Source organism: Typopeltis vanoorti, chromosome 8 (genome assembly GCF_054136105.1).
Source record: "Typopeltis vanoorti isolate ZY-2024b chromosome 8, IOZ_Tvanoo_1.0, whole genome shotgun sequence".
Lineage (NCBI taxonomy): Eukaryota > Metazoa > Arthropoda > Arachnida > Uropygi > Thelyphonidae > Typopeltis > Typopeltis vanoorti.
In genome coordinates this window covers 37,279,953-37,306,383 of record NC_143556.1, presented here as the reverse complement: position 1 = coordinate 37,306,383, position 26,431 = coordinate 37,279,953, and the positions used below count along the sequence as shown (strand labels likewise).

Sequence of the window (26,431 nt, the reverse complement as noted above, 5' to 3'; positions counted from 1 at the left end):
GTAAGGTTTATAGAGAGGACATAGTTGTAAGGCCAGAAATGAAAAGACCCCATGGCCCTCGAGTACTCTAATAGCACAAGGGTCATTAAGTAAGAAGAGTTGGCTGATAAGGCCTTATAGGAAAGATTAAAGTAAGTGGGTCTTCCTCAAAGTAGGAGGAGGAGAGGATAGATCCAGCTAGGGGTCCACGGGAGTGCCGCTTCCCTTACAATCAAGATGATTGCCCCTTATGGCCCTGTTGGTCCACGAGTCCTTATTCAGTATATTCGGACCACCCCACCATATATATATATACACACACACACACATGGTGGGCTCCCCTATCCGCCACCCGGGGGACGCGCTCTCTAGGGGTTACAGGGTCCCCTGACGAGTTCAGATGAGCCATACAACTATTGTACCATTAAAAACTCCCTGTAAATGTTAATATACACATATTTAATATTCATGGAATTCGCGCTTACTATCCCTTCTGTTTTCTTTTGCTCTGTGATGAATAACAATGTAAAAACAAGGCTTAAATTTCGAAAAAGTACAAAACTATAAATGTTCACAAAGTACAACTCCATAGCGCAAGAGTATAAATTGTAAACTGACTGACAGAACCTTGACGCAATGCTATTGCTAATGATTGGCGCCTCAGAAACAAACAAGTGAATGTGCACGAAACAATAAAATCGCTAAAAATAATTACTAAGTTAAAGCTTTTTTTTCTACAAATCGTTTTTTTGGTTAATACTGTTTGCATAAACAGGTTTACTTTTTTATTATTATCATCGGGGTTCACTGCGCCGTAGGTTGGTTATCCCTTTAGACCAGTGGTTCTCAACCTGGGGTGTGCGCACCCCTGGGGGTGCGAGAGAAGTTTCTAAATTTTGACCCAGATTTGATGGACGACAGCTTTTTAATAAAAGACGATCTTACTGAAATACGAGCCAATGCACGAATTCAAATAGAATTTGAAAAAATAGACTATTAATGAAAAAATACAGTTAAAACCTTATCCACAACTGGCAAAAGCAGCATTGCAGACACTTTTACCATTTGCCACCGCCGACCTGTGTGAAATGGGATTTTCATCACTTTTGCACATAAAAACAAAAGCCAGAAATCGCTTAAATGCAAGTAATGACTTACGCTCTTTCAAAAAAGGAGCCTCACTTCAAAAGTATTATTATGAATAAACAACAATAACATAGCCATTAAAAATTGAGATATTGTTTTGTATGTATATGTAAATATATGTGTTTATTTTTCAATAAATAAATTATATTGCAATAGATGTAATTTCCTAAATAAAGAAATAGAAACGCATTTTTCAAGAGGGTGCCGATCACTAAAAAAGTTAAGACCCACTGCTTTAGACTATTACGTCTGAGGTTAAAGAAAGGATTAGTGCACAGCCAAAAAAAAAAAAAAAAAAAAAAAAAAAAACTGACGCAACATCGGAGATTTTGGACGCTGCATTCGAAACACCCAACCAAAGACAGGGGGAAAACGCAGCTATTTATGACGAAGAAAACAGGTGTGTGTGTGTATATATGTATATATATTAAAGATACCAAGCTATTTTAAACCTGGTTTTACTCCATTTCCCAAGTAAGCAAACAGACAAAAATGTCAAGTTTGCGCCTGCAAGTGATGCAGGTCTAGCTGATCCTACAGGTAGTGCAAGACCAAGGCAACTCGTGGTAAAGGTGGCATAAGCTCTGATCACTAATCTTAATATTTGCCCTTAATGCCAAAACACATCTCCAAGAAGGGGATGTATGATGTTTTGTATTAAAGGCAAGGGGGCCACTACCCAGACCGGTTTCGACCTTTATTGAGGTCTCATCAGTGGGAGCCAGGCTAGAAATACTAAGATTTCTATCTTTTTATTTAGGGTCTAGCTACTCACTGAGACCTCAAAAAAGGTTGAAACCGGTCTGGGTAGTGACCCCACCCATAATGCATTGCAGTATACATCTTCTAGTGAGGTGTGCTTTACGTTATGGGAAAATACTAAGAATAAGAATAGTGATCAGAGCTTTACCCACCTTTACAATGAATTGCCCTGGTGTTGTACCATCTTTAGACTTGAACTTCGTTTCAGGCGCAAACTTAATTGTTTGCATACTTGGGATTAGGAGTTAAAATAACCAAGTTTATAAAATAACTTGGTTATCCTAATATACAATATCCCCAAGTTAAAAAATTTATTATATTACACACATATATATGTGTGTAGAAAGTATTTTACCTTGGGTATAATAAATGCAAAAGATACCAAGCTATTTTAAACCTGGTTTTACTCCATTTCCCAAGTAAGCAAACAGACAAATAAGTCAAGTTTGCGCCTGCATGTAATGCAAGTCTAACTGACCCTGCAGGTAGTGCAAGACCAAGATAATTCATGGTAAAAGTAGAATAAGCTCTGATCACTAATCCTAATATTTACCCTAATATCTTAGTATCTTAATATATCCAAAAATAGTTGATTTTCTAAATTAAGTTTAATATGGAAAATCAATTATTTCGTAATTTCTAATTCAAAAATAAACATTTAACACGTCATTTAGATTTTATACAAGCGACAAAATCACCGAAGGAATCAATTCTGAGAAATTCTGTATATAGTTCTGTTATCTTCTTAAACAGTTATGTATGTGTGTATGTATAAATGTTTTATGTAAATATCTTTGAACTTACTGGCGAAAATATTAATTGATATTCGGCGTGTCGGAACATATACTGGAATACACGAAAAATTTCACATGTATGGAGACCAATATTTTTTCATTTACTGCTCGGAATATATCTACCTTAACCCGGAACTCAGATTTATGAAGACAGAGGACTCGTCTAACGATATTAGTGGCCAGAAAATCTAATTTGTTTATATATTCGAGACATGATAGAGATATCGTAAGAATTGAGACTGATGTTTTTTTTTTTTTAAATGCTTTGGCCATGATGGGGGATATTTTAAACTATATATATATATATATATATAATGCTTCTTTCTTCCAATTTTCCGATGTGGAAAAATTTAGTCTCTGACTGAGTTCAGTGAATTGTGTGAATACAATGACTCGTCAATACACATAACACGGACATAGCAATCAACATAATTTTAATCAGCAGAAAGGAAGCCAAGTGGTAAGAGTCAAGAAAAGACTTATAGATCTTCACAAACAACACCGCCTCATTATATGACTTCTATATTATAATAGGTGAAACAAAAAAAAAAAAACTTACAATCTAAAATTTTAATTAATGAAAAATGTCATGGTGCTGTACAGTTAATTTTGGGATCTATTCGGAGAACGTTCCATGCAAAATTTCCAGGGTAATAGGAACCTTAACATTTGTGTACAGAAAGAATATAATTAAAAAACTCATTTTTATTTTACTCTATAAGGTGACGGCATACTTGATCAAAAGTTTCGAAAAATCCTATCAGATACTTCATTAATTATGACAAAAATTGCGCTACTTGCATGGCTGCAGTATGCTTGAACGACACAATAGGTTGTGCAAGGTAATTTTTCATATATACTTCAATTAGAGAGAGAGAACAAGGCCAGTAAAACAGGAAATACGCTTGTAGTGTCTGATATTTTTGTTGTCAATCTTACTTTCATTATGCAAGATTCATAAAACTGGCTCTATTTCATTTCTAATAGTTCGGGTGGGGTCATTTTTTAAATAGATACAGACCGCTACGGCATTAGCTTGCCTTATTGTTCTTCACCATCACACAATGTTAGATCATGTTTCACCGTTATTCCGTCACGTTTGATTTCATGATAATTTTTCTTTAAGAAACTGTTAATTTTGCGAAATATATTTGTGACTGGGTCTGAATTTAAAATCTTTTAATGGTTTTTTACAGGTGCTGTTTTGATCAAATTTGCTCTGATTAGATGAAGTCTGTGTTAATTCTGAGCATACGATCAAAATGAAAGAGAACACACATTTAACCGATAAATGGATAAAAGAGAAGCAAAAGGCATTGAAAGGAAAGTGTGTGTGGCGAATAAATACGAATGTTAAGAAACATTATGAATGAACAAGAAAAATGAAAAGAAAGGAATGATAAACTGGAAGATACAAGAACTTCAGGAAAATGGTCTGAAGACTGAACTTAAGGAGGTTTTCAGCCAGCAGTAGTAGGAAACAGCTTAGATTCCTGTATTCCAGTGTTTGCGATGAAGGAGGAAATAACACACACATTAGGCTCAGGATCAACATGAACGAACGAACGAACACACACACACACAATACTCGAACTTTAGAAGAGATGTAATTAACTACTGAATTCAAGTGTTTTATGTTGTACTTTATTTGGGAGCCAAGCTGTTAATCCTCTTATACCCCCTCCGCCGCGAAAAAAAAAACGCTGTCACTGGTTTGATCATGAAATTCTAAGCGTCGGAGCTGAGCAAAAACGTGGATAACTTCGAAGCACATTTAACATCGTGGATAGTCTACGGGTTAGATTCCGGAAATCCTGCCTTACCAACTAAACATTACGCTTTTCAAGCTACATAAGGCCAATAATAAGCAGCATTCTAACACTGGGAGACGAAGTTCATCTCACAACTAAAGACGTTAACAACATCCAAGTCACTGTGGGAACTTGGCTCTAGCCTGGAAGTTTGGAAAGCAGACATTATCCACTCAGCTAATAATTAGGCCAATATTTGATTACTATTTCTAGGTGCATTTTGCAGTGATGAATCTGTGCTAGTCGAACCATCATAGCCAAATCAAATTCATACTTCCGCAAGATCGATGGAAAATTTTTTTTCATGTAATGCTAAAAAAATTAGAATAATCTGAGAATGTTTTTTTTTTTCCTTTTTTACTCCTACTACTACTCTCTCAAGGTTTGATCATGAAGCCAGCATATTTGCCAGTTCGTCAGTTTTGTAGGAGTAAAAAAACCCAAGTTCAAGGGAGGTAAAACCTTTCCCCCTCTGTGAAACCAGCCAATTCAACTTCAGTTATAACCTCTTCACATTTGAACAGTCAGAAACGTAGCAAGGAGTTTGGAGCCCTCAGCAAATTCGTAGCTACGCGCCTACATACATACATACGATTCTGGCAGTCTATGTGGACTGCCTACAGATAAAATATATCAAAAATATAAACTTCATATCCAAACGTTAGATAAATTTGACAGTAACGAAATTTACTGTCACAGTAGTGTCAATGTAATTATTGACATGTAAATATGTCAAGGCCGGTTCAGTAGTTAAACGGAAATCGGTCACTTGCCTTTATACCAATGCTAAAAGTAAAAATTAACAGCTACCGCGAATTTGAGCTAATTATCAACAGAGCGAATCCAATGAAACAGAAGAACAATGTTGATATCCGTAGGATATGTTACTGATTAGCAAAAAAAAAATTCTATACGGAAAATTTCCATTTGATGATCATTCCGATCCATTACTGAATCTGTGTCTGATGGGATGTTTAAAATTTAACAATTCAAACTTTAAAATTGGGGATGGGGGTGTTAAAAAGAGAGCTAATAATGATTAAGGTAGACGACTTAAAATTCAGGAGGGAATATACTGGACTGGAAGAACCAACTCTCGGGTGATAATCGTAACGTCCCCTAAGTGTGTTGTAAATCTCTACAAGGAGTGAAAGAATAAAAAAAAAATTAATTTACAGGGGAAACTGCAGGTCTGAGTGAACTAAAGATAAAGACTGAGCAATGAGTGGGTTAAAGGGAAGCGTTTGAAGAAATTATGTTCAGCTGCTAACAGCTTCATATCAATAAAACGTATCACTTGAGGAGCAGCCCAATATAGATTACCGAATAGATCAACCATATAAGACAAAAAAAAAAAAAAAAAAAAAAAAAGAAAGAAAAGAAAGCAGCTTGTCTACAAACATCGCTCTTTTCGTTCTGTTTTCTTTTCACTATGAGAAATATGAAGGCAGTTATACCAAACGCTAAATATATAAAACTTGCTAAAGCAAAACGTTTTGGCTAAGGAAGGTAATAAAGAATTATAGGAACATTTTAATGGGGTTTAAATTGCATTCGCCCTTGAGAGAACAAGATAGGAAATATTAGAAAAAAAAATGATTTAAAACTAGTGCTTTAAATTTTTATTTTCATTTGATTTTAGGCAAGAAAATATGCTACTTATAAATGAAGCTAGTATTAAAGATATTCGATCACAGAATGAACTTGAAAGGCATGCAAGCATGAAATAATAATAAGGCTTCTGGAAAACAATGAAAGAAATAATCAAAGGGTTAATTAAATTCCAGATTAAGTACAGAGGGGCAAATGTTATTGTAAGGGAGATTTATTTTATCCACAACATATGTTGTGGATAAAATAAATTTGCTATTAAGGACAACTTGCAAAGATATTTAGATATGGAATTACAAATGTGACTAAGGCTATGAAGGCAGTGCACAATATATCTCTCAATTCGTGTGTCCTGTGGTGGTGAATGCTGTTCTACGGGATGAAAAACTACCAGTTTCTGGAAGGCAATCCCATACTCTTCAATATTCGAAGATACATGAAATAGTTTCGATATATATTTGGATTTTAATAAGGCATTCGATACTTTACAAGCACAATCATCTTGAAATAATTGAAATTTTTTTTATCAATGATACTGTTCACAGAATAAAAAGACTAATGTCTAATATTTGTAGATGATACAAAAGTAGGGTAGATAATACTGAAGAACAAACGTTGTACCTCAGACATAAAATGATATTTCTTTGGTCTGAGAAAGGAGAATTAAGATTTACCAACTTAAAACATAAAGCCATTCATCGAAATAATAAAAATCCAAGTATAACTTAACTATTTGCCAAAGGATAAATTTCAGACAAATTAAAAGAACCATAATGTAGTAAGAAATAAAATTTTCTAAACAATGTGGTAAAGGCAGTCGGGACTGCAAATGAGATTCATTAATTTGCAGAAATTTAATACACACAAAGATGTAATTAAGTACAACAATAGTTTAGGACTCGTATTTTATTTAAGTCTGGTGTCGTTTAGAAAGGATACTATTGTTATGCTGGAAAAGTGCAGGGAAACGGCAAGAGGTTAATATTTGGAATAAGTAGTTAATCTATGAAGACAGACCTCGATTCAGTGATCCTTAAAAATGATGAAAAAAAGATGGGCTTGTCTAAAATGCATTAAGAGAATGTGTAAGTTAATTTATAAGAATATTTTTTAATTTTTCAAGAAAGGAAACATAGTTTGTGCTCCAGATTACAAAATTCTTTTCTTTTAATGAAATAGTTAACCACGAAAAAAAAATTCCAGTAGTATTTCCAAATATCTTAAACAAATTCAAAGAGGCTGTAGAATCTAGAGACAAATATCTGGAAGGCACCGATTTAGTTTAACTGGTATTCTTTGTAGTTTGTACTTAGGTACAACAGTTTTACTTGAAATCGTTTTTCTCTTTTTTTTTTACTCAGCCACAACTGTCAGTCATTTTATTTACTCGACGCAAGACACATCTTTACTTCTTTACCAGATTTTATACTGATAGAAAGATTCCGTGTATCGCAGTCAATATAGTTATGTGGCCGTTAAAGTATGAAATTCGTTATCTGTAGAATAACTGATATGCAAAGAATAGAATGTTATTTTACATATTAACTAAGTATTCTATAAAATAACTGATGACTCTGTTAAAGAATTTAATGAATAATTTTTATTAACTAAGTTCAACATATAATAAATAAAAATACAGTTTAATTAGGTAGAGCATATAAAACACGTGTCATAACAGAAATTTACTCTCGGACATGCGCTAACCTGCCTAAATTGGTGAATAAATTCAAAAGAAAACGTCGTTATTTAATGTGTTTAATAATAAAGTCAACAGAACCAATGATGGAAAAAAGTTATATGAAAAATTTGGAACTAAAATGAAATTGAAATTTAATGAATTACTAAAAACAACATAAACAAAGGTTTATCGTGCGTTACTGATACGTAATAAATATATGTAGATTTAATAAATCAATCAACCTTTTGTGTACGGGCACAACATAAAAAAATAAAATAAAATAAATGATGTAAAAATTAAACAAAGTACTGAAAAGAAGTTTTCCTGTGATGGCCGGTTACCATTATGATGTTCTTGCGGTTCAAGAGACAGAAAAACTAACTGTTCAATGAAAGTCAGATATCTTTATACAATAGTATATTACGTCACTAAAGATTTATCTGATATTTTACATGACACACACTTATCAGTTGGCCATGGAGGTAGAGAGAGAGAGAGAGAGAGAGAAAATGATTAAGGAATTAAACAGGCGTTATAAAAATATAGTACAATTTTCAGATTAGAAAATTGTGCGTGGGCAACCAAAGAATATCTAGAGTCAGGATAATGTTGTGGCAAGAGCAAATCATGATACTACAGACCAGAAATGAGACCAATAATCCAATGTGATGTGATCGATCCCTTTTAAAATAATTGAATCATATATCTGATGGTCCATGTATCTTACAGTACTGCAACATGTCCTGCGAACTTCATATTTCTATCCACCATCATACCGAGATCCTTTGCCGCCTCCAGTGGTTGCATCCGCTCTTCCATGAACAGAACATGCAGCCTCCCGTCTGTGGATCAGAACAAAATCTTTGTTAACATCGTTCATTTTTTAACTCTTTCAGTTTTTTTTTTTTTTTAATCTACGTAAAGAGCCATAGCACTGTTAGTATATAATATCGTTGACATAAAGGTTGAACAGCAAGAGTTCAAGTTCGGAGCTCTGTGGAACCTCATTTCCTTCTCCCTGACACGACTATTCCATACAACTGACATATTTCAGACAATCAACTGTAAACCAATCCAAGCCACTATCCTGTTAAACCTATACGTTGCAACTTAAATTATTAACTTGTGGCAAACTGTCAAATCTTTCTGCAAAAAAAAAATCACAGTATTTGTATTCTCATCCATTACTCTTGTTACTTTATTATAAAATACGACTAGATTACTTACAATAAGAACGCCCCTTAACAAATCCAATGCTGACCTCAATAAAGAATATTACCCTCATCTGCCGAATTCTATATACGAGTCTAAATTCTCCTAAACCTTAACCGCAAAAATACAAAAACGGGTCTATAGTTTGATGCCTCTTCTTTACTACATTTCTGCAACAGAACTATTATATTCTCTTTCAACTGCTAGGGAACTTCGCTATGCATAATTCATCAATCGCCAGGACTATGCTCTCACATGCAGAGATAAGAAGGTTAATATTCCTCTTCTTTACAAAGGCCTCATCTAGATTACTGTGCACAGATTTCGTCGCCTGGGTTTCTTGGAGATGTGGATGAGGTGGAACGGATTCAGGAGACCAAGTTGGTAGCAGGACTGTATGGTGCGCCATACGAGGTTGAAGACTTGTGGTCTTCAGCCTCATATGGCGATTAATCGGCGGATAAGGAGAGATATGATAGAGACATAAATTGCTTGGGGGGGGGGAGGATTACAGGATTTATCTGGACGAAATATTTCAATACATGAATAATGTGAGGAAAACTAGAGGTCATCCATGTAAATTGAGTAAAAGTATAGTTACCGAGGGAGTAAAGACCAGCTTTTATTCTTGGAAAGTGGTGAATGAGTAGAAGAGATTGCCAGTCAGTTGTGTATGCTTTGTCAGTGAATGATTTCAAGGCAAAATATGACAGATATTGTGCAGGCATTGACAACTGTTGATTAATGTTTTTAAATTAGACCTCCCGCGATGACTACTGACTCAATGGAGGTGTCTATATATAACAATAAGTCAAAATCAAAGTTCCTGAAGCTGTTGACCAAATCGAAAACTCCTACTCCTCGAGCCACCTCCAGAATTCCAAAATTTATGCAGATGCACGTAAACGTCACTTACGCAGCTTCTATGCAAAATACTTGGTCACGTGCTCTAGGCAACTATTTAAGAAAGCTTCTGGTCAGTAATCGTCAATAGTGTTGGTCACTATTGGAAAAAAAAAAAAAAAAAAACATGGAAAAAAAACAAAGGATCTTAAGGAGTTCGATAAAGGGCTTATTGTGGATGCCTGGCTGGGGCCATGATTTTGAGCTGACTGGTTTCTCAAAAGGTGAGATTCCCAGTGTTTAATCAGTGGAAAAATAACCCACATTGCTTGTCTAAGAAGCGAAACCGTGGTCCTAAGACAGTCCAGGAACGAGACTGCCGTCGTCCGAGGAGGCCTGTGCGGACACACAGAACTTCCTGTGTGCAGCAATTGCCCGAAGCATTTAATGAAGGCTGTTTCTGCACATAATTCGGTGAGACATAGGTATTAGAGAGGATCGGTAACAGAAGTGGCCTGCCTAAACGGAAACCACTGATTTCTGAGAAGTTTCTAATTCAGTGGCCGATGTGTGTGTATACCGCACGACAGTATCCCTGGCATTTTCCATCCCAGAAAATCTACCAATGATGACTCACTTCGCACTTACAAAATTTATGTCAAGTAGAGGTTGGTAGGATTTTGTTATAGCTAGAGAATATAGAGGTTGATGAGTAGTAAATGTTTAGGCAAATATGCTCAAAGTCATCAACACCATTTCCATCCCAGTTGTCTATCCTAAAACTTCAACAATCATATATAATCATACTCCTCCACCTCATTTTCTAAATCTGCCTAAAATGTTTATACTTGAAATGATGTCGAAACATCATTTCAAGTATTTTTCATTGAAACAATAATCTTCAGATAGAATGTGCCATCACAACAAGCTCATTCCCTTTATTCCTAATGTTCCTGTATACAGAAAACGCTGTGCATTGTTAGTAATCCTATTTGCCCACTCAGCTACCATACCGCACGAGACTATCCCTGCCATTTTCCATCCCAGCAATTCTATTCTTCCTGCCCCACTACCACAGACAAAAGCAACCTCTTCAAATGCCTATATCCTTCAATGTTCTGATGTAACTCGTTTCCTGCAAACAGCTCTGTTCTCTCTTCAAATAAATCAAACTATCCACATATTTCCCAACACAGTTGCTCTATACATTCTGGCTATCATGACATTTATTATGACCATTCATATTCAAGATGCAGGAAATAGGTTCAGATATCAGAGAAAATCAATAAAAAGATATCAGAAGTGTGACATGCCGGCTATGACGATAAATGAAAGTAATCAACGTAATGTAATTTTTTTTTTTTTTAAACGGAAGTGGCAGTAAATGACAGACATGTAAGTCATGAGATATTTATCGGATAAATTTTGGGAATATTTTCCAAATAGTAAAGCAAAGGAAATGAGACCAAATAGTTCCTTGTCCTTTCCAGAAAATAGCAGTACGACAGACTGTCATACTGCTGCTTAAACTTAAAATATTACAACAGCAGTCACACTTCCGTAGGGGCTGCTGTTGTAATATTTGTCGGGCGTTAATGTATCCGCTCTCCAACCAACAGACTGATTTCGAATCCCGCCATTGGCATGGATGTCTGTTGAAATCTTCATGTGGGAGAGGAATTTCATCCCCTCCCCCCCAGCGTGAAACTAGGGCTGGCGCTTCATTGGAGACCTGAAGTGGATTGAAAAAGTTCCATGTTGGGATTATATAAAAAATACAAATATATAATATAAAGATAGACAAAACATTTTAGCTCGCCCACAGTACCAATGAACTAACTTGATATCCGTTATAAAAGTTGTAATATTTTATACAGAAATTTCTTCCTTGAGTAATTCCAGGAGAATTGTACAATAATATCCATTCCGAGGAGCGAAACAATTTACGTATAACAAACGTTACCAATACCATTACAGTTTATTTACTACTTGCATAAACGAGGAACCTAAGACAGTCAATAATTCTTAAGTTTCTGTATATCTTTTAAATATTTAAGCAATTCTAATATTTAGTTTACTAAAACGACAAAATATGTGCATTTTGTTAAAAGAATTAGACAATCGTTGTTTAAATATAAACGCTTTGAAGTTCCTTAAATGAGTCATCATTTATTTTCCTGATAACCGAAATATGTACAAAGTATGGCGAAGTGTAAGCAGAACTAGAAATGTCGGAAGTGTGTCGTCACATCAGTTATCACGTCTAATGTGAAGAAATGCAACACTCATTGGAACTTTGTATTTTTTTGGATGTAAATAAACTCAAAGCATGATACATTTTGTATTGTATGCGGATATTGCATATCATCGGCAGCTAACAGACCTATGTATTTGAAGTTTGACAATATCAATATATTAAATAATATACTGATGTGTTAATGCTTGGCTCTTAATATCAATTACAGCTGATGTTTGGAATTATGGCGTCATTTCTTTGGATTGAGAATTAGTATATCTTTTGATTTTGAAGTTTCAAACTAATAACCACAGAAAGATTCATTTAAGCTTCCCGCTTAAATAAAACATGAAGGATGAATTGATTTGATTACGGAAAACCGAAACACATTCTAGTAACCCAAGTTATCAGCACAACGCACTCGGCAAATGAGTCAGCAAGTAGCTTGCGGGCAGTTATTACTTTGGGTTCATTCAAGGTCACATTACTTATTCTTGTGATTGTACGATCCGGATGTCTGGGCACATTCCAATTTTATCAAATGGTTTATTATATACAATATAGGATAATATAAGGTAAACGAAAAATGTTGATAATTATTGGTGATCAAATGAACCTTCTTATATTTTAGAAAACTTGAATAACAAATTAATAAAAACACTTGTCCGAGAAAAGGGTAACTGTATCAATATGCTTTTACAGCTCAAAGAACACAGGAAGCTGTATGTCTCTCTCCCAGAAACCTATAATACGATGATAAAATAATACTCCACAATCTACATATCTTTGTACGTGATTGAACATATCACATTTTCACCTAACTAAAAATCCCAGAACAGAAAACTGACCCAATTACATTTATTTTATGTTACATTTAAAACTATGTTTACACACACGCGCGCGAATTAATTGTACATGTTTAATTATAACGGACAGAATTTTAGATAGGCGAACTCGATAAGTTCAATCAATTATAATTAAAATGTAACTTAACCCTGCGATCTAAAACATTGTCTACCAATGTTTGATGTATAATAAATAAGAAAACTGTTATTCAAATTAAGTGGATATTGAATCCAACATTATTTTAAAGTCGAATAGAAAAACTACAAGAGTTTCATGCCGAATATAGAAATTATAAGTTTTGGCAGATCCAAGCGTAAGCAAACCTTTCATGACAACTTTACGTTTTAACAAAATTACGTTTATTCCTACACACACTGTGGACTATGGAAGTATTATTTTATTTCCATGCTTACACATGGATCCGTCGAGACTTTTATAGTTTCTATATTCGGCATGAAACTCTTGCAGTTTCTCTATTCAGCTTTGAAATAATATTGGATTCAATATCCACTTAATTTGAATAGTTTTGCATCGCCGAAGTGAAGCCTTTTGGCTCTCTTTTTCAGTAAGAATACAACAAATATATAAAACATCAAATGGCATAATATTATTAATAATAAAAGGTGATTCTGAAGATGTATTCAAATGAAAGATAGCACTGAGGTTTCAGTAACAAGCGTATTGGCGAAATACACGACTTGCTTTAAATTAATTTTGAAGTTCGTTGCTAATGAATGAAACGAGGATAATATTCTGCAGAAAGAGGGGGAAGCAGCGAGAGGCGCAGTAAATCGATAACGAGAAAGCATAATTGGTTACTTGGAAAGATGCAAAAGGAACTAAAAGATCTGGTCGCGCCATGGGATTCACGTGGTACTCATTGCAACAGAGCCAGCAAAAAGCTTACCTGGGCAGCCACATTTACGTACCAAAAATATAAGTAAATTGATAAAAATAACTTAAGTTGTTGGAATTGTTCTTCTCGTTTCAAGTAAATTTTGAATAGGTGTCATACCTCTACTAGCGCACGTAGTTTATAGAACTCAGTGATGCAAAAACTGGAAATCAAGCTGGAGAAGCTTGCTATACCAAGCTTTTCTTTTCCAGCTTGATTTTTAGTTTTTCCATTACCTTTTCTAGTTTTTAAGTAAAGGATGCTATTATAATAATAAGTGGTATTCTTGTCGGGGAAACTTTACGTTTTAACAAAATTACGTTTATTCCTACACACACTGGACTATAAAGTATTATTTTACCAGCGATAAGGAATTCCGAAGAAAGCCTGACATCGTTTCCTGTCATCGCAGTAGAAAGTAAGAGAACTGAATATAAATACTCTTTCCTGATTATGGGTAAAACAATACACAATGAACCAAGTTCATCTTAAGTTTTTTTTCATGGAAACGTTAAACTAGTTTCAATAATAAACTGTAAAGGTTGGTCGATTGGTAGAGCCTCAGCTACTAATGGCTCAGCAAAAAGTTAAGCAAGTTTGAGTGCGGTTAGTAATTGGAAGGGAACCATCGTTCAATGCTGTTGGCACACTCTCCCTCAATGAGTCTTTGGACTCCCTGGAGGTTTCATATAATAATAATGTCAAATTAAATCTCATTTGATATTGCAGCCAAAAAGGAGATTTATATATGACACTTATCATAACCCTTGTTTTGCAGAGATGCACAAATATGATAAATGTTTTATGGTTTGCAAACAAGATATGACCCAAACTGAAGAATATAATTACATAAACAATATACTGTCTTGATCTTTGAGGCAGGCAAGTAGATTTTTCTTTGCACAAAGCACAGCCTCTTGGTATCTGTCTTCTATCCAAACTATTATATAGGTAATAAGTAAAATCACCTACCAGTATTCCATGAACGCTCAATGCACTCCCCCCCCCAATTGATTTTGTGTCAGAAAAACATCAGACAAATTCCTGATGATCTGATACCAATAAGTCTCCTGGTTTAGTATTGATACCCCTCTGAATTGTGTTCAAAATTTGCACTTCAGAATTAATACTCATCTGCATCATCAATTCAAGAAGCCATTCTTGCCTGGCATCTACACAACACGGAATATATTCAGCTTATATTCAACCCATCTATAAAAAAAAAATGATAAAAGTCAGCCATCAAACTATCATCTCACTTCTTCACCTCTATCCTCTTGACAACAATGGAGGTCATTAATAGCCTGCACCTTCACTGAGATTGGAGATCCACTAAGTAGTTAGTGATCAACATTAATTGATGTCATGTGTCTTTTTTTTCTTTATTATGCCATATGCTAAATAAATAAATCTGCCACTCATTCCACAGATCTCTCGGCCAACCCCATTAGCCTTTGGACACAACAATCCATAGAAAGGCCTGGAGAAACTGGCATGAATGTCTCCCTTACCAAGCTACCATTTTATGAATCCTCTTTGAATGTTCCATGGATGCTGCTGTGAATGGTTTCCTTGCTTTGGATTTCTCTTGATGCTGTGCTTTTGCTTAAACTATTCCTACTATAGATTAATTCACTAAACTCAAATCCTATCTGCAGTTCTGCTGATGACAGTACATTCCATTTCATCATTTGACAAATCTTGAAGTTCTTATACACACTGCAAGATTGTGATTCAAGAATGATTCAGGTCTCCAGATCTTTCATAACCAATGTCTTTAAATACTGATCTCTTTAATTACTGTTTTCCCACTGGGATGAGAATATCCAGTGAACATAAAAGAAATGGTCCTGTCTTATTCCTTGCAAGAAAGATTTCACTTCATGCCCCCCATTATTTTTCATAATATTCAGATTTCTCTTCTTGAGAACTTATAACTTGTAACCACTTACAGGCCGTATAAAAAAATTGACATCCCTTTTCCACTCCCCCCCCCCAAAGACCAGCCACAGTCCCTAGACCTGCAAGGTGTCTACCAGGTACTGTGCAGTTAAATTCTCCTACTATGGCCAAACAAGCAGGACAGCTGACATCAGAATCACTGAATACAAAGGACTACATCCAGTTCAACCACTACAGCCACTTAGGGCTTGCTGGCCATACCTTGGGAAAAAACCCTCTTTACTCCATAGAGCAAATTTAAATATAAAAGACTTTTCCTGGATCTACCAACTTAAGGAACTACCTGAAGCTCAAAAAATTGCCTCAAATCTAGAAAGCAGTCATTCTTAGAACTTGAGCCCAACAACCAAGAACACCCATCCCAGCCCATTAGTGTACTATTTAGGGCTTTAGATTTGCCTTTGTTGTTGTTCTGCTTCAGTCACACTAACCCTATGTAGTGACTGCATGTGCATATCAATTTGTTCATCATTCCTTGATGATAATGACAATTTGACTTTTGCCAAAATGTTGGAAATATTGTTTTTCTAAATAATATATAGCATAGGCTGTAATTTCCTTAAGTAATATGGGCATAAATAACTAACCTATAATCCTTACCACCAGAATTAAAGGTAAAAGAATTATTCAAATATGTCATACAGAAGCAGCAATACATGCAATATATTTACAATAGGAAAGATCTATCATATACCATTAAAGACCATTTAAAGAAATCACAAAGAGATCAGCAGCTTATGTTGGGATCTGAATTTAACCAGAAGTAAAATTATGCAAAAAAGGATGAGCACATAATGAACTGAGGTAAAATATATATATATATATATATATATATATATATATATAATTCAAAATTTATATAAACACCTCAATGCCACTCAGTAAAATGAGTAACAAACCTCAATAACTGCTAGATGCAATTACAGGTGACCCCCTTGGATACTTTCAACTAAATGTGACAAAAAGAAAGGTATTCTGGTTCATGCCTGGTGATAATCAATCGATGGAATAATACACTCAGTCACATTCTCCTGGAAGCTGTCACATCTAGAAATGACCATCTGATTAGTACTGTAGGTGGGCTAAGGATGTCTTTTCTCTCTTTACTAATTATATATATTTTTTTGTATTTTTTTTAATATAATCAGGAAGGAATTTTTTCTAGCCACCTTGGGATTATACTAGGAGGGAAGCGGTATCACACTGGACAATGAAATTCATCTCTCACTGTAAGTGATCTGTCGCTTTGCATCAGTTTGCTAATGATGATAATGAACTCCTAACTTTGCAATGTTTGGCTTGTGTACACAGTAGCCTTCCCATGGAAAATGAGAGTAATGAAGCACTGCCCAAAATCGCACAAACTTCTACAAATGTGAATATCCTGTGAGCTTGCTTATGCAACAGATGCTTGCTAATGTGAGAGAAGAGTAAAGGATAATTAAGAAGTTTGCAATCTAGCCACAATCAATCTAATGCAATACAATACAACAGTGGTGTGAAAAGGAGCACAATGAAACATATGATTCAAACTCAATCATGAACAGGATATAACAGCAAACAACCTTTCTGAGGGCTTTTTTTTTATTTGGCTTGTGTACACACAGTTTTTTTTTTTTTTTTAAGTAACTTCTACTCACAAAAGGTTGTGAACTAATAGTACATTAGTACCATAGACAGGCTAACTTTTTTGTTCTTTACTTTTATTATTTTTATTTTTTTGTATTTTTATTCATTATTATAAAATCTTGGCTGGCAGACAGTGGACTGGCATGAGCTCTAAGATCCTCAGCCACTGTTCAGAGTGGCTGAGGATAGCTCAAAATTTGCCAGGGTGGTCGCTGACCTCCGATAGGAGATGGCACTCAAGGAAGAAGATTATATAATTCAGAAATCCTGCTCTAGACCAAACATGGAAAATTTTCAAGCCACTTGACTACCTCCATTAAGCAATGGGGTTGTTGCATACTGGACAATGAAATTCATTTCCCAGGACACAAATGTGCATGCCCATAGTGGGATTCAAACCCAAGATCTACTGGTGGAGAGAGAGAGAAACACTATCCACTCAGCCAACGAGACCAGTTCTACTTCTGTCAGTCACTGAACACTTGATGACTAGAACAAAAATGCTAAGTATAACAAATCCTGACTCCAGCAAATTTAAGTCACTAATGAACTGCTGATGCACAAAATATGGTTCCTCCCAGCCAAGTCCACTTTCTTTGATGTAGCTTGCTTCCACAAACCCCAGCAAACTACTGTTCCTTCCACCCTACAAAAATACTTCCCTAGCTAAAGGAAATATCATCTAGATGGTAAATGACTTTCACAGCTAAGTGAAACACCCCTATCTTTATTCATTGGAGACATGAAGTAGTTGTGGCACATGATTGATCTCCAGTTTGTAACCCCCCCCCATTTGCCTTACATCAGTGTAGGTGACAGTCTACAAGTACAACTCAAACACAATGTAGGAATCGTACATCAGAGGCAATCCAAGCACAGTATTATGTAAATACCACAATACTTTCAGCATCATACAGATTCCATGTCTTGATCGGGAGAGGCTATTTTGGATTATTAAAGTGTGAAATGATAGATATATATTCTAAATGGCCAGTTAAGTGGTGTGCAGTACCGTGGCAGCAAAACAAAGCTAGTTGAAACCTTCTGCTTCCGTGACATTTTTATACTCAGTCAGTCAAAAATTCCTGCTACTTCCCAAAAATGTTAATTATGTGATACTTATTAAAATGGTCTTTAAGAGAAGTATCACACTGAAGTACTTATTTTTCACTCTTCCTGATATTTCTATAACTGTATTTATCTTGATTGTTGATTTATTTGTCTACAATACAAATAAAATTATCTTAAAATAATAACAACTATGCCAGCCTGGTTGGCCGAGTGGCTAGCATACCCACTATCCAACCAACAAGTCACGGGTTCAATCCCACTGCAGGCATGGATGTTTGTGATTGTCCTTAGGTGGGAGATAAATATCACCACCTGGTGTGTGACCACTGCTCTGCTTATTGGAATCCTGAACTGGCTTGAAAAAGTTCCATTTGGTCTCTAGAACAGGATTTCTGGATTATGTAAAAAATAAATGAAAAAAATACAAAAAAAATATAAATTTGATAAAAATGGAAAAAAAATCCCGAGCCCACCCAAGGTACAAACATACTATAGGTTTACTAATAACTTTTTGTGGGTGGGAACAATTTTATAATAAAAAAAAATGCACAAACCAGAAAAAAAAAAAAATGCAACATCTATGAAAATGACAAAATAGCATTAACTCTGGAAGTTGAGAAAATATTTTTATAGCAATGTTTTTTGCTGCAGTATTATTTTTCACTTTTGGGAAATGGCTTAAGCAAAAAAATAAAAGTAAAAAAGAAAAATTTGATTTTTTTCAAATTCATCCTACATTTCCAGGGAAAGAGAAAGAAAGAAAGGGATTCCAAATTAAGAATCAACTATTTTCATAAAGAATCAACAATTTTTTCAATATTAATACAATATTTAATACTAAAAGACAAACCATTTGTGCTCAAAATGACAATGTCTGAAAGAGGAGACCAAAAAAAAAAACTATTCCCCACTGCTATAAATAGATAGCACCCACAGCATATCTGCTTTAGACTTATCCAATAATACCTCTTTAAAAGCTTTCTGGCTTCAGTTTAGTTTTATCTCTCTTTGTACAAATGACCCAAATCAGATACTACAATTAGATACTGCCACTTCTCCACCCTCACCCATTAATTAGTCCACCAACCGTAATAGTGCTAAAATAGCAATATACATTTATAGTAACACTGCAAAAACATGACATCTTGCTTTTAAATATGAAAATGGATATTCTTATTACATGCTTGCTTATTCAGAAGTACACATCTCTATTAGCATTAAATAAATATATGATATGCTATATTACAATTTTTTTTTTTTTCATGTAATTGGTCTCCAGATTACTCGGATAGATAAAAGTTCATTTTCTTTTAAAGCTCATAGTGGTTGCATTCCCATTGTATTAATGTTTGATATTTCATTAACCAAAGATTTTTTAAAATTGTAATGGAAGCAAAACTTTTGCAATAAATGTTTGATATATATTGAGTGCTTCTAATAGAATATTTTCACTTGTATGAAATCTAAAATTCATTATGTCCAACCATAATTTCAAGGTTTGGACAAGTTAAATTTTATTAGTATTAATCCAAAATAATTTTTTCTGGGTAGTTTTATATATGTACTGTGTATATATATAGATGTACAGTATGTTGCATTACAAATAAGAAATCTTTTCTTGAAAATACTGATCCATGTACATATTTCAATTTTAGTATATTTCATATTTTACACACACACACACACAGCATCATTATGATCTGTGATCTTGTTAAATTGACAAGGTCAATTTTAGTTGATCTTGTCTATCCATAACAATAATCTAATTGTTTCGTAAAACGATATAAAAACTATTCAAAAATTATCTAATTCTTTCTTAAAACTGTTGAAAGCCTCAAAAACTATTTGAACCCATAGGCTCAAATTCTGCTGTGGCATGGATATTTGTGAAAGTCTTTAGATAATGGATGATTTTCATCACCTTATGTGAGACGATCACCGTACTTATAAGTAACCTGCAGCAGCTTGAAAATGTTTCCAGTTTGGTCTCTTTCCAAAATTATCTAATCCTTAGTCTACCATACATCACATTAATATACCATACGTTTATAATATTTTGTGGAATATAAACACCTATGGATTTTTACAAAAAAAAAATTCAGAAATGGTTACTATCAAGTCATTTACCAAATATCTAGGATAATATTTAACAAAAATCACCTAGAATTTAAACTGATGACAGAAACCTGAGGTTTATTAAATAAATGGAGATTTAATTAATCATGCACAAAAAGGCATGCTGACAATATATAATACACTGCATCAGGATGCAGAAACAATCCTAGTATCCTCAGTAAGCATAGTAAGCATCCACTAAGAGATGGCTCATAAAGATAGTCTTATATATAAGGGTGTGCAAATTCTGGAGTCTGAGACAGACATACTTGTTAAGATTTATACATGTTTCCAAAAACTGATTCTGATATTATGAGTGTCTTTCTTCACTTTTATATCTTCTGTGCAGCATGAGTAGTTTTTCTTCCATTTAATTCTGTGAGGTGTTCAAGACAGTCTGTTAGACTAAATGCCACAGTAACTATAGTATATCTTTTCATGTTCTTTCTGAATGGCCAAATGAGGACAACATGTATGTAGCACTTTATACATTCCAGGAGGAGGAGCTAAAAAATGAAGAGGATTGTCAAAAGCAATTGTGTTTCTTGAGTATTTTAGTTGTCTTTTCTGCAGTGCTCTGCAGAATATATGACATAAAAAATACTGCTTCAGTACTTGAGTAAGTATTCTCAAGGATACTTACTAAGAAACTAGGTTGCCTAAGCTATTCTGTCCACATCTTACTGATGTAATGTTAATGTATATTTTGTACTGTCTAATGGAGCTGCTGACAAAATATATCTATATTAACTAACTGACTATTCAATTAATATCTCAAGTGTCTATCATCCCTTTTAGGATGAGTTCAAGCCAGCACTTTGGCCCTAAGACAAATATCAACTATTCTAGCATTACTGATATAACAAAATACTCTTACTAGAATTATATAATTTTAACATTTCTGTATAGATGTAAACAGTGGCAAGTCCAGTGAGGGGCCAAGGGTCTTTCCCCCCCCCCCCAAAGAAAAAGTAAAAAACACTAGAAAATGTTCCAGAAATCTTTTCCTAATTAATAAAATTCATTTTTTTTATTTATGTTGTGTCGTATCTTCTATTTCCTATGACCTATGACTGAGCATCTGCAATGATCACTAATCGTATGTGATACGTAGTAGTGTGTATTCTCAAATTGTCTACTCAACTCGAGTCCCCCTCCCCCCAGGATTAAACCCTGAGTATGCGCTACTGGATGTAAATATAACAAAATGATAATTTGCCACTTTCCTGAAACAAAATATTGATAAACAGTAGTAAGCATCAATACAGGAGGATAATGAAAGAAAGATAAGATTATACTTCACTCTCCTGATATATTTTTTTTTTTTTTGAATTATGATAAAAATGGCAAATAGCTATACACACATGACTCTATCACAATGTGTTTAGGAAAGGATATTCAGCCCATAAGCCAGAAAAAATGAGCACTATATAAACAATAATAATCTCTATAATTTACTCCATCTTTACACTTTTACTATTTCCTGGAATTATTTCTATAATAATTTCACTTGACCAGGTATCTGCATATTTTCCTACTTTCTTTCAAACTTCTTATACAATATGTAGCAACCATCCATCTCTGAAATAATTTTGAAAACTTCCTAAAAATTGCAAGCTATAGAGAAGCTACAACTTTTAGGAAACAAAAATCCAATACATTTCTTCTATCTTCCCAACTTTCCACATTCATATGGTATGTAATAGACTGAATACCTTTTACTTTTGTGATTATCTCCAAAAAAATAAATAATAATAATAATAATAATATTAATTAAAATTGCACAAAGTACTGATGATGCAGATACCAAAGTGATTAAAAGCAATAATTAAGCGGGCTTCCTTTAAATTATTCATATACTCCCACAACCATATAAAATATCATGAGAAATTTGAATTTTAAATTATACTGGACAAGAATTCTATTCTTATTTTAATCATTTAAGTCTAGTTGTGAAGATATATCATATACAAATTTTTAATTTTTATTCATTCATATTGTGGTAAAAAGATTAAAATAACAATTTCTTTAGAGTATAAATCACTTTCTAGACAAGCAAAAAAACTTTGCACACACATTTGAATTTTGCTTGATGAGCCACACAAAAGAAACATTTTATCACTTCAAAAGGATCTGAATAGACTTTTAGCTTGGACAAATGAGTGGGGTTATAGTGTTATAGTTTTAATATTAATAAGTGGAAAGTGTTGCATTTTGGAGTGCAGAAACATAAGGCTGTGTATTATATTGATTGCACTATACTGTAGGAAGTGGATGACATTTGAGATCAGAGAGTGATGGTTGAGAGTAGACTGACGTTTAAAAAGCATATTGCAAGTGCTGCGAAGCCTGCACACTGCATTACCACTATGATAAGAAGTACACTAACATGTAGGAATAAGGAGGTGGTTGTGCCACTGTATAAACACTGGTCAGACCACACTTGGACTGTTATGTGCAGAAACATTGGAGAGGGTTCAGAGACAAATGATTAAGACAATATCAGAGCTCTGGAAAGAGGTTAAAGGAAAGTGTATTACAGGGTATGGTGCATAGAAGAAAAAGAGGTGATATGATTGAGACGTTTAAGTTCGTGAGGGAATTATAAAAAGAGTAGAATGATTATATCTCATGCAAATATTTACTGTATCAGTTATCAGACACTGATCTATCACTCAAGACTTTTTTTTGAATAAGAAAACTGTTTCTTGGAAATCAGTTAACCATTTTTAAGAAAGTAATGACAACATATGTCTCAACCAGTACAAAGGTCCTCCCCATAATATAAGAATAATTACTATGGAAATGATGAGCATTTACAGAATTTGTAAATTATGGATTAAATTTGATGTACAAAATGAAAGACAGATCCCCCCCCCCTCACCTTGGAAACAGGACTGCAATACAGAAATCGGTGAGTTTTGGCTTACATTCAATTAAATAACTGTCAACAAAGAAAATAAAAAATGTCCATTGAAACTGAAATAACACTTTGATAATATTAAATATGGATACACATCATAAACCAATTGATATATTGCATCCATATGTCTGTTTGGATGGTTCAGTGCCAAGCATATTACCTAAAAATACCTAATTTTACCTAAAGAATCAACTGAATGCTTAAAAAAACACTATATATGTTTTTCTACAAGATACTTAAAACATTCTGCAATGATATTTCATTATGTACTGGGATTAAGTTTCTTTTCTCTGTAAAAAGACGTCTTCAATTACATATAATGCAAATAAATAAAATTTGTTCAATCTATATAACTTTGTTTTATAAAAAAATATTTGTTATTTTAGAATCATGGCAGAAGCAACTCAGGCTATGAGGCCAGTGTATTATGTCTGTTAACTGCATGTGCTCTAATGACCAGTTTGCATGTTTAGTGAGATGACAAAAAAAAAAAAAAAAAAAATCCACGAGGAAAAGCTTTATAAAAGAAATTTATGGAATATATTTTTCTCGATATCAAGAAGTGAGTGTACAAGGAAGGCCAAGTAATCTGTGCTGGCCCCTACTAGCACAAGCAGCAAACATGAAAAAGCCACCTGTGTATAATTCTAATAATAACAAATACTGGGCTCCTATTATATTTTGAATAATTCTGATGGTGGTCCACTCAATGAATTTAATATATGATTTCTTTTACAAATATCTGTACAAGTATTTTATAAGCCTAGTCGTCATGTTACTTCATCACAAGCATTGTGTGTTTACACTTGGATAATGATTAAACCAAGAATATAATTTATTGGCATCTTTAATTTATTGTAAATATGTAGATAGTTGAAAAGCTGCTTGGTAGAGAAGTATCACATAGCCAAAAACAGGCTATGTGAAAATTTGAGCTAAGAAAAATCTAGTGTATTGGGGGTAGGAGTTATCATACAGGATGATTTAAAAGGACTTCTCAATTTCATTCTTTTGCACTTTTTCATCAGGGTCTTTGTGATTAAGCATAACAAATATGCAAATAGTGCAAATAAGAAGTAATTTATGAGAATTAGTAATACATATTTTATGGTAGATTTTCACTGCCCAGCATGAAACGATTGTCAGTCTTGTTATTCCTGGCTGGAAATGGCTTGAAAAAATACCACACTTGGTCTCTAAAGCAGGGTGACTGGATTATCAAGCCTTTAATGTCCATGATAGTGATACAGTGCTAATTTAGCCCATCAACAAAAGGGTCTAAACCTTTCATGACTAATTACCATAAAAAACAAACAGTGGTTGTTTTTGACCTCTCTGATTGCATTTTATGTCAATCCACCAACAAAAGGTTGCCAACCTATAGTACTTTAGCAGTGTGAATAAGCTAAATGTGAATGGATTACATAATCTGAAATTGTTGAACACTGGAAAGCAGAAACTATTTCCACTTGGTCAACCAGGCCAGCAAATTATTCAAAAATTAAAAATAATCACTACTGTATCTGCATGCTCTTCAAGCTAAATTATAATTTTTGTGTAAACAGATTAGTCCAATCACATATCTACTTACTGCATCACCAAGGACGATCTATTTTTGTTCTTTCTTTTTTAATTTGCTTTAGACTGCAAACAAATTTAATATAACATTTCCTTTCTATGCACTTTCATTATCAATGCATCATATTCATGATTTCATAAGAAGCAAATGGTGTGTAACACTTCCTTTGTTCATTTCCCAAATGAAAACATTAAAAGAAATACAACAAAATGTTGCAACCACTTATAAATTGAAGTAATACCTTCCAATAGGCATTAAGTAAACATAGTAACATGTGCAATACATAAATGATAACATGTTACATCAGCATCACTCAACTCAAAAATCATTACTAAACAAATAACATATAAACCGATAAGCACACGAAGATCAGCATGTACTTTCTAGTACAAGGACTGTCAGAAATATGAAAAACTCAGTTTTACGTATTTTAGTTCCCTATCCAGATATTTGTACCTTATCACAATTACTTACCGAATACCGTTATGAATCTTCCTTTATAGGTGTAATTATGTTTCTAGGTAAAACAAATTTTCTAAAAGATTTATGCAATTTCTGGATCATGACTTCACGACCATCTGAAACTCGCATCTCTTTAAACAAACTGCATAGTAAGATCACACACACACACGTCAAATGACTTACCCAGAGTTCCAGTCCCCAACTCATTTTGTCATTTACTGAAGCACAGACGGTTCGGTTTTCCGTAGAAACGGGAGATGTAATCACTTCACTTGTCAATGGTGAACACATTCCAGTAACATTGCCTAGAGCTATATTATTCACATTTAGATACCAAGAAAACTAAACAACAGAGACACGTGAAACAAATATATAAAATACAATTTTTAAATCCACAGAAGCGTCCATTTTATCACCACACACAGACTCGAACTAACGAATTCGTCGAACAGCTCCTGTCGCATATGCTTTCCACATACAGATGTTTGGTGGCGCTATATGCATTAAAAGCAGTATTCGTTTATGTTATTCATCCATTTCTTATAGATGAAATAAATATCTATCGATGAAGAGGAGTATTGCAGAACTGTACTTTTACCTAATTTTAATAATCTAAATGTTACTAACAGATATTACAATGGTTTTACATGAATCAGATTCATTTATCATATCAGTATTGCAATTCATATAAAATAACGGCCAGAAGTAGCATTAAACAAAGCTGAATTACAGTATTATTATTATTATTATTATTATTATTATTATTATTATTATTATTATTATTATTATTATTATTATTATTATCATGCGTATCAAGGATTTAGGCCTACCATGGCTTGTTCCAGCCTTAGAAGTCATCGTTGAATCGTTTAAGAGG

The 26,431-nt window shown here is 34.0% G+C and overlaps 1 protein-coding gene across 4 annotated transcripts in view; it reads right to left on the bottom strand.

Annotated features, from left to right (window-relative positions):
* LOC150103934 (formin-binding protein 1-like) overlaps window positions 1-26,002 on the bottom strand; it is a 405,525-nt gene extending 379,523 nt beyond the window's left edge. For all 4 annotated transcript variants that reach the window (XM_090396622.1, XM_090396623.1, XM_090396625.1 and 1 more), the window contains exon 1: window positions 25,738-26,002. In XM_090396622.1, coding sequence (XP_090252748.1) covers window positions 25,738-25,845 — 108 coding nt within the window. In that variant the 5' untranslated portion in view covers window positions 25,846-26,002. The remainder of the gene's footprint in view (window positions 1-25,737) is intronic.
* Window positions 26,003-26,431: the final 429 nt, after the last annotated feature.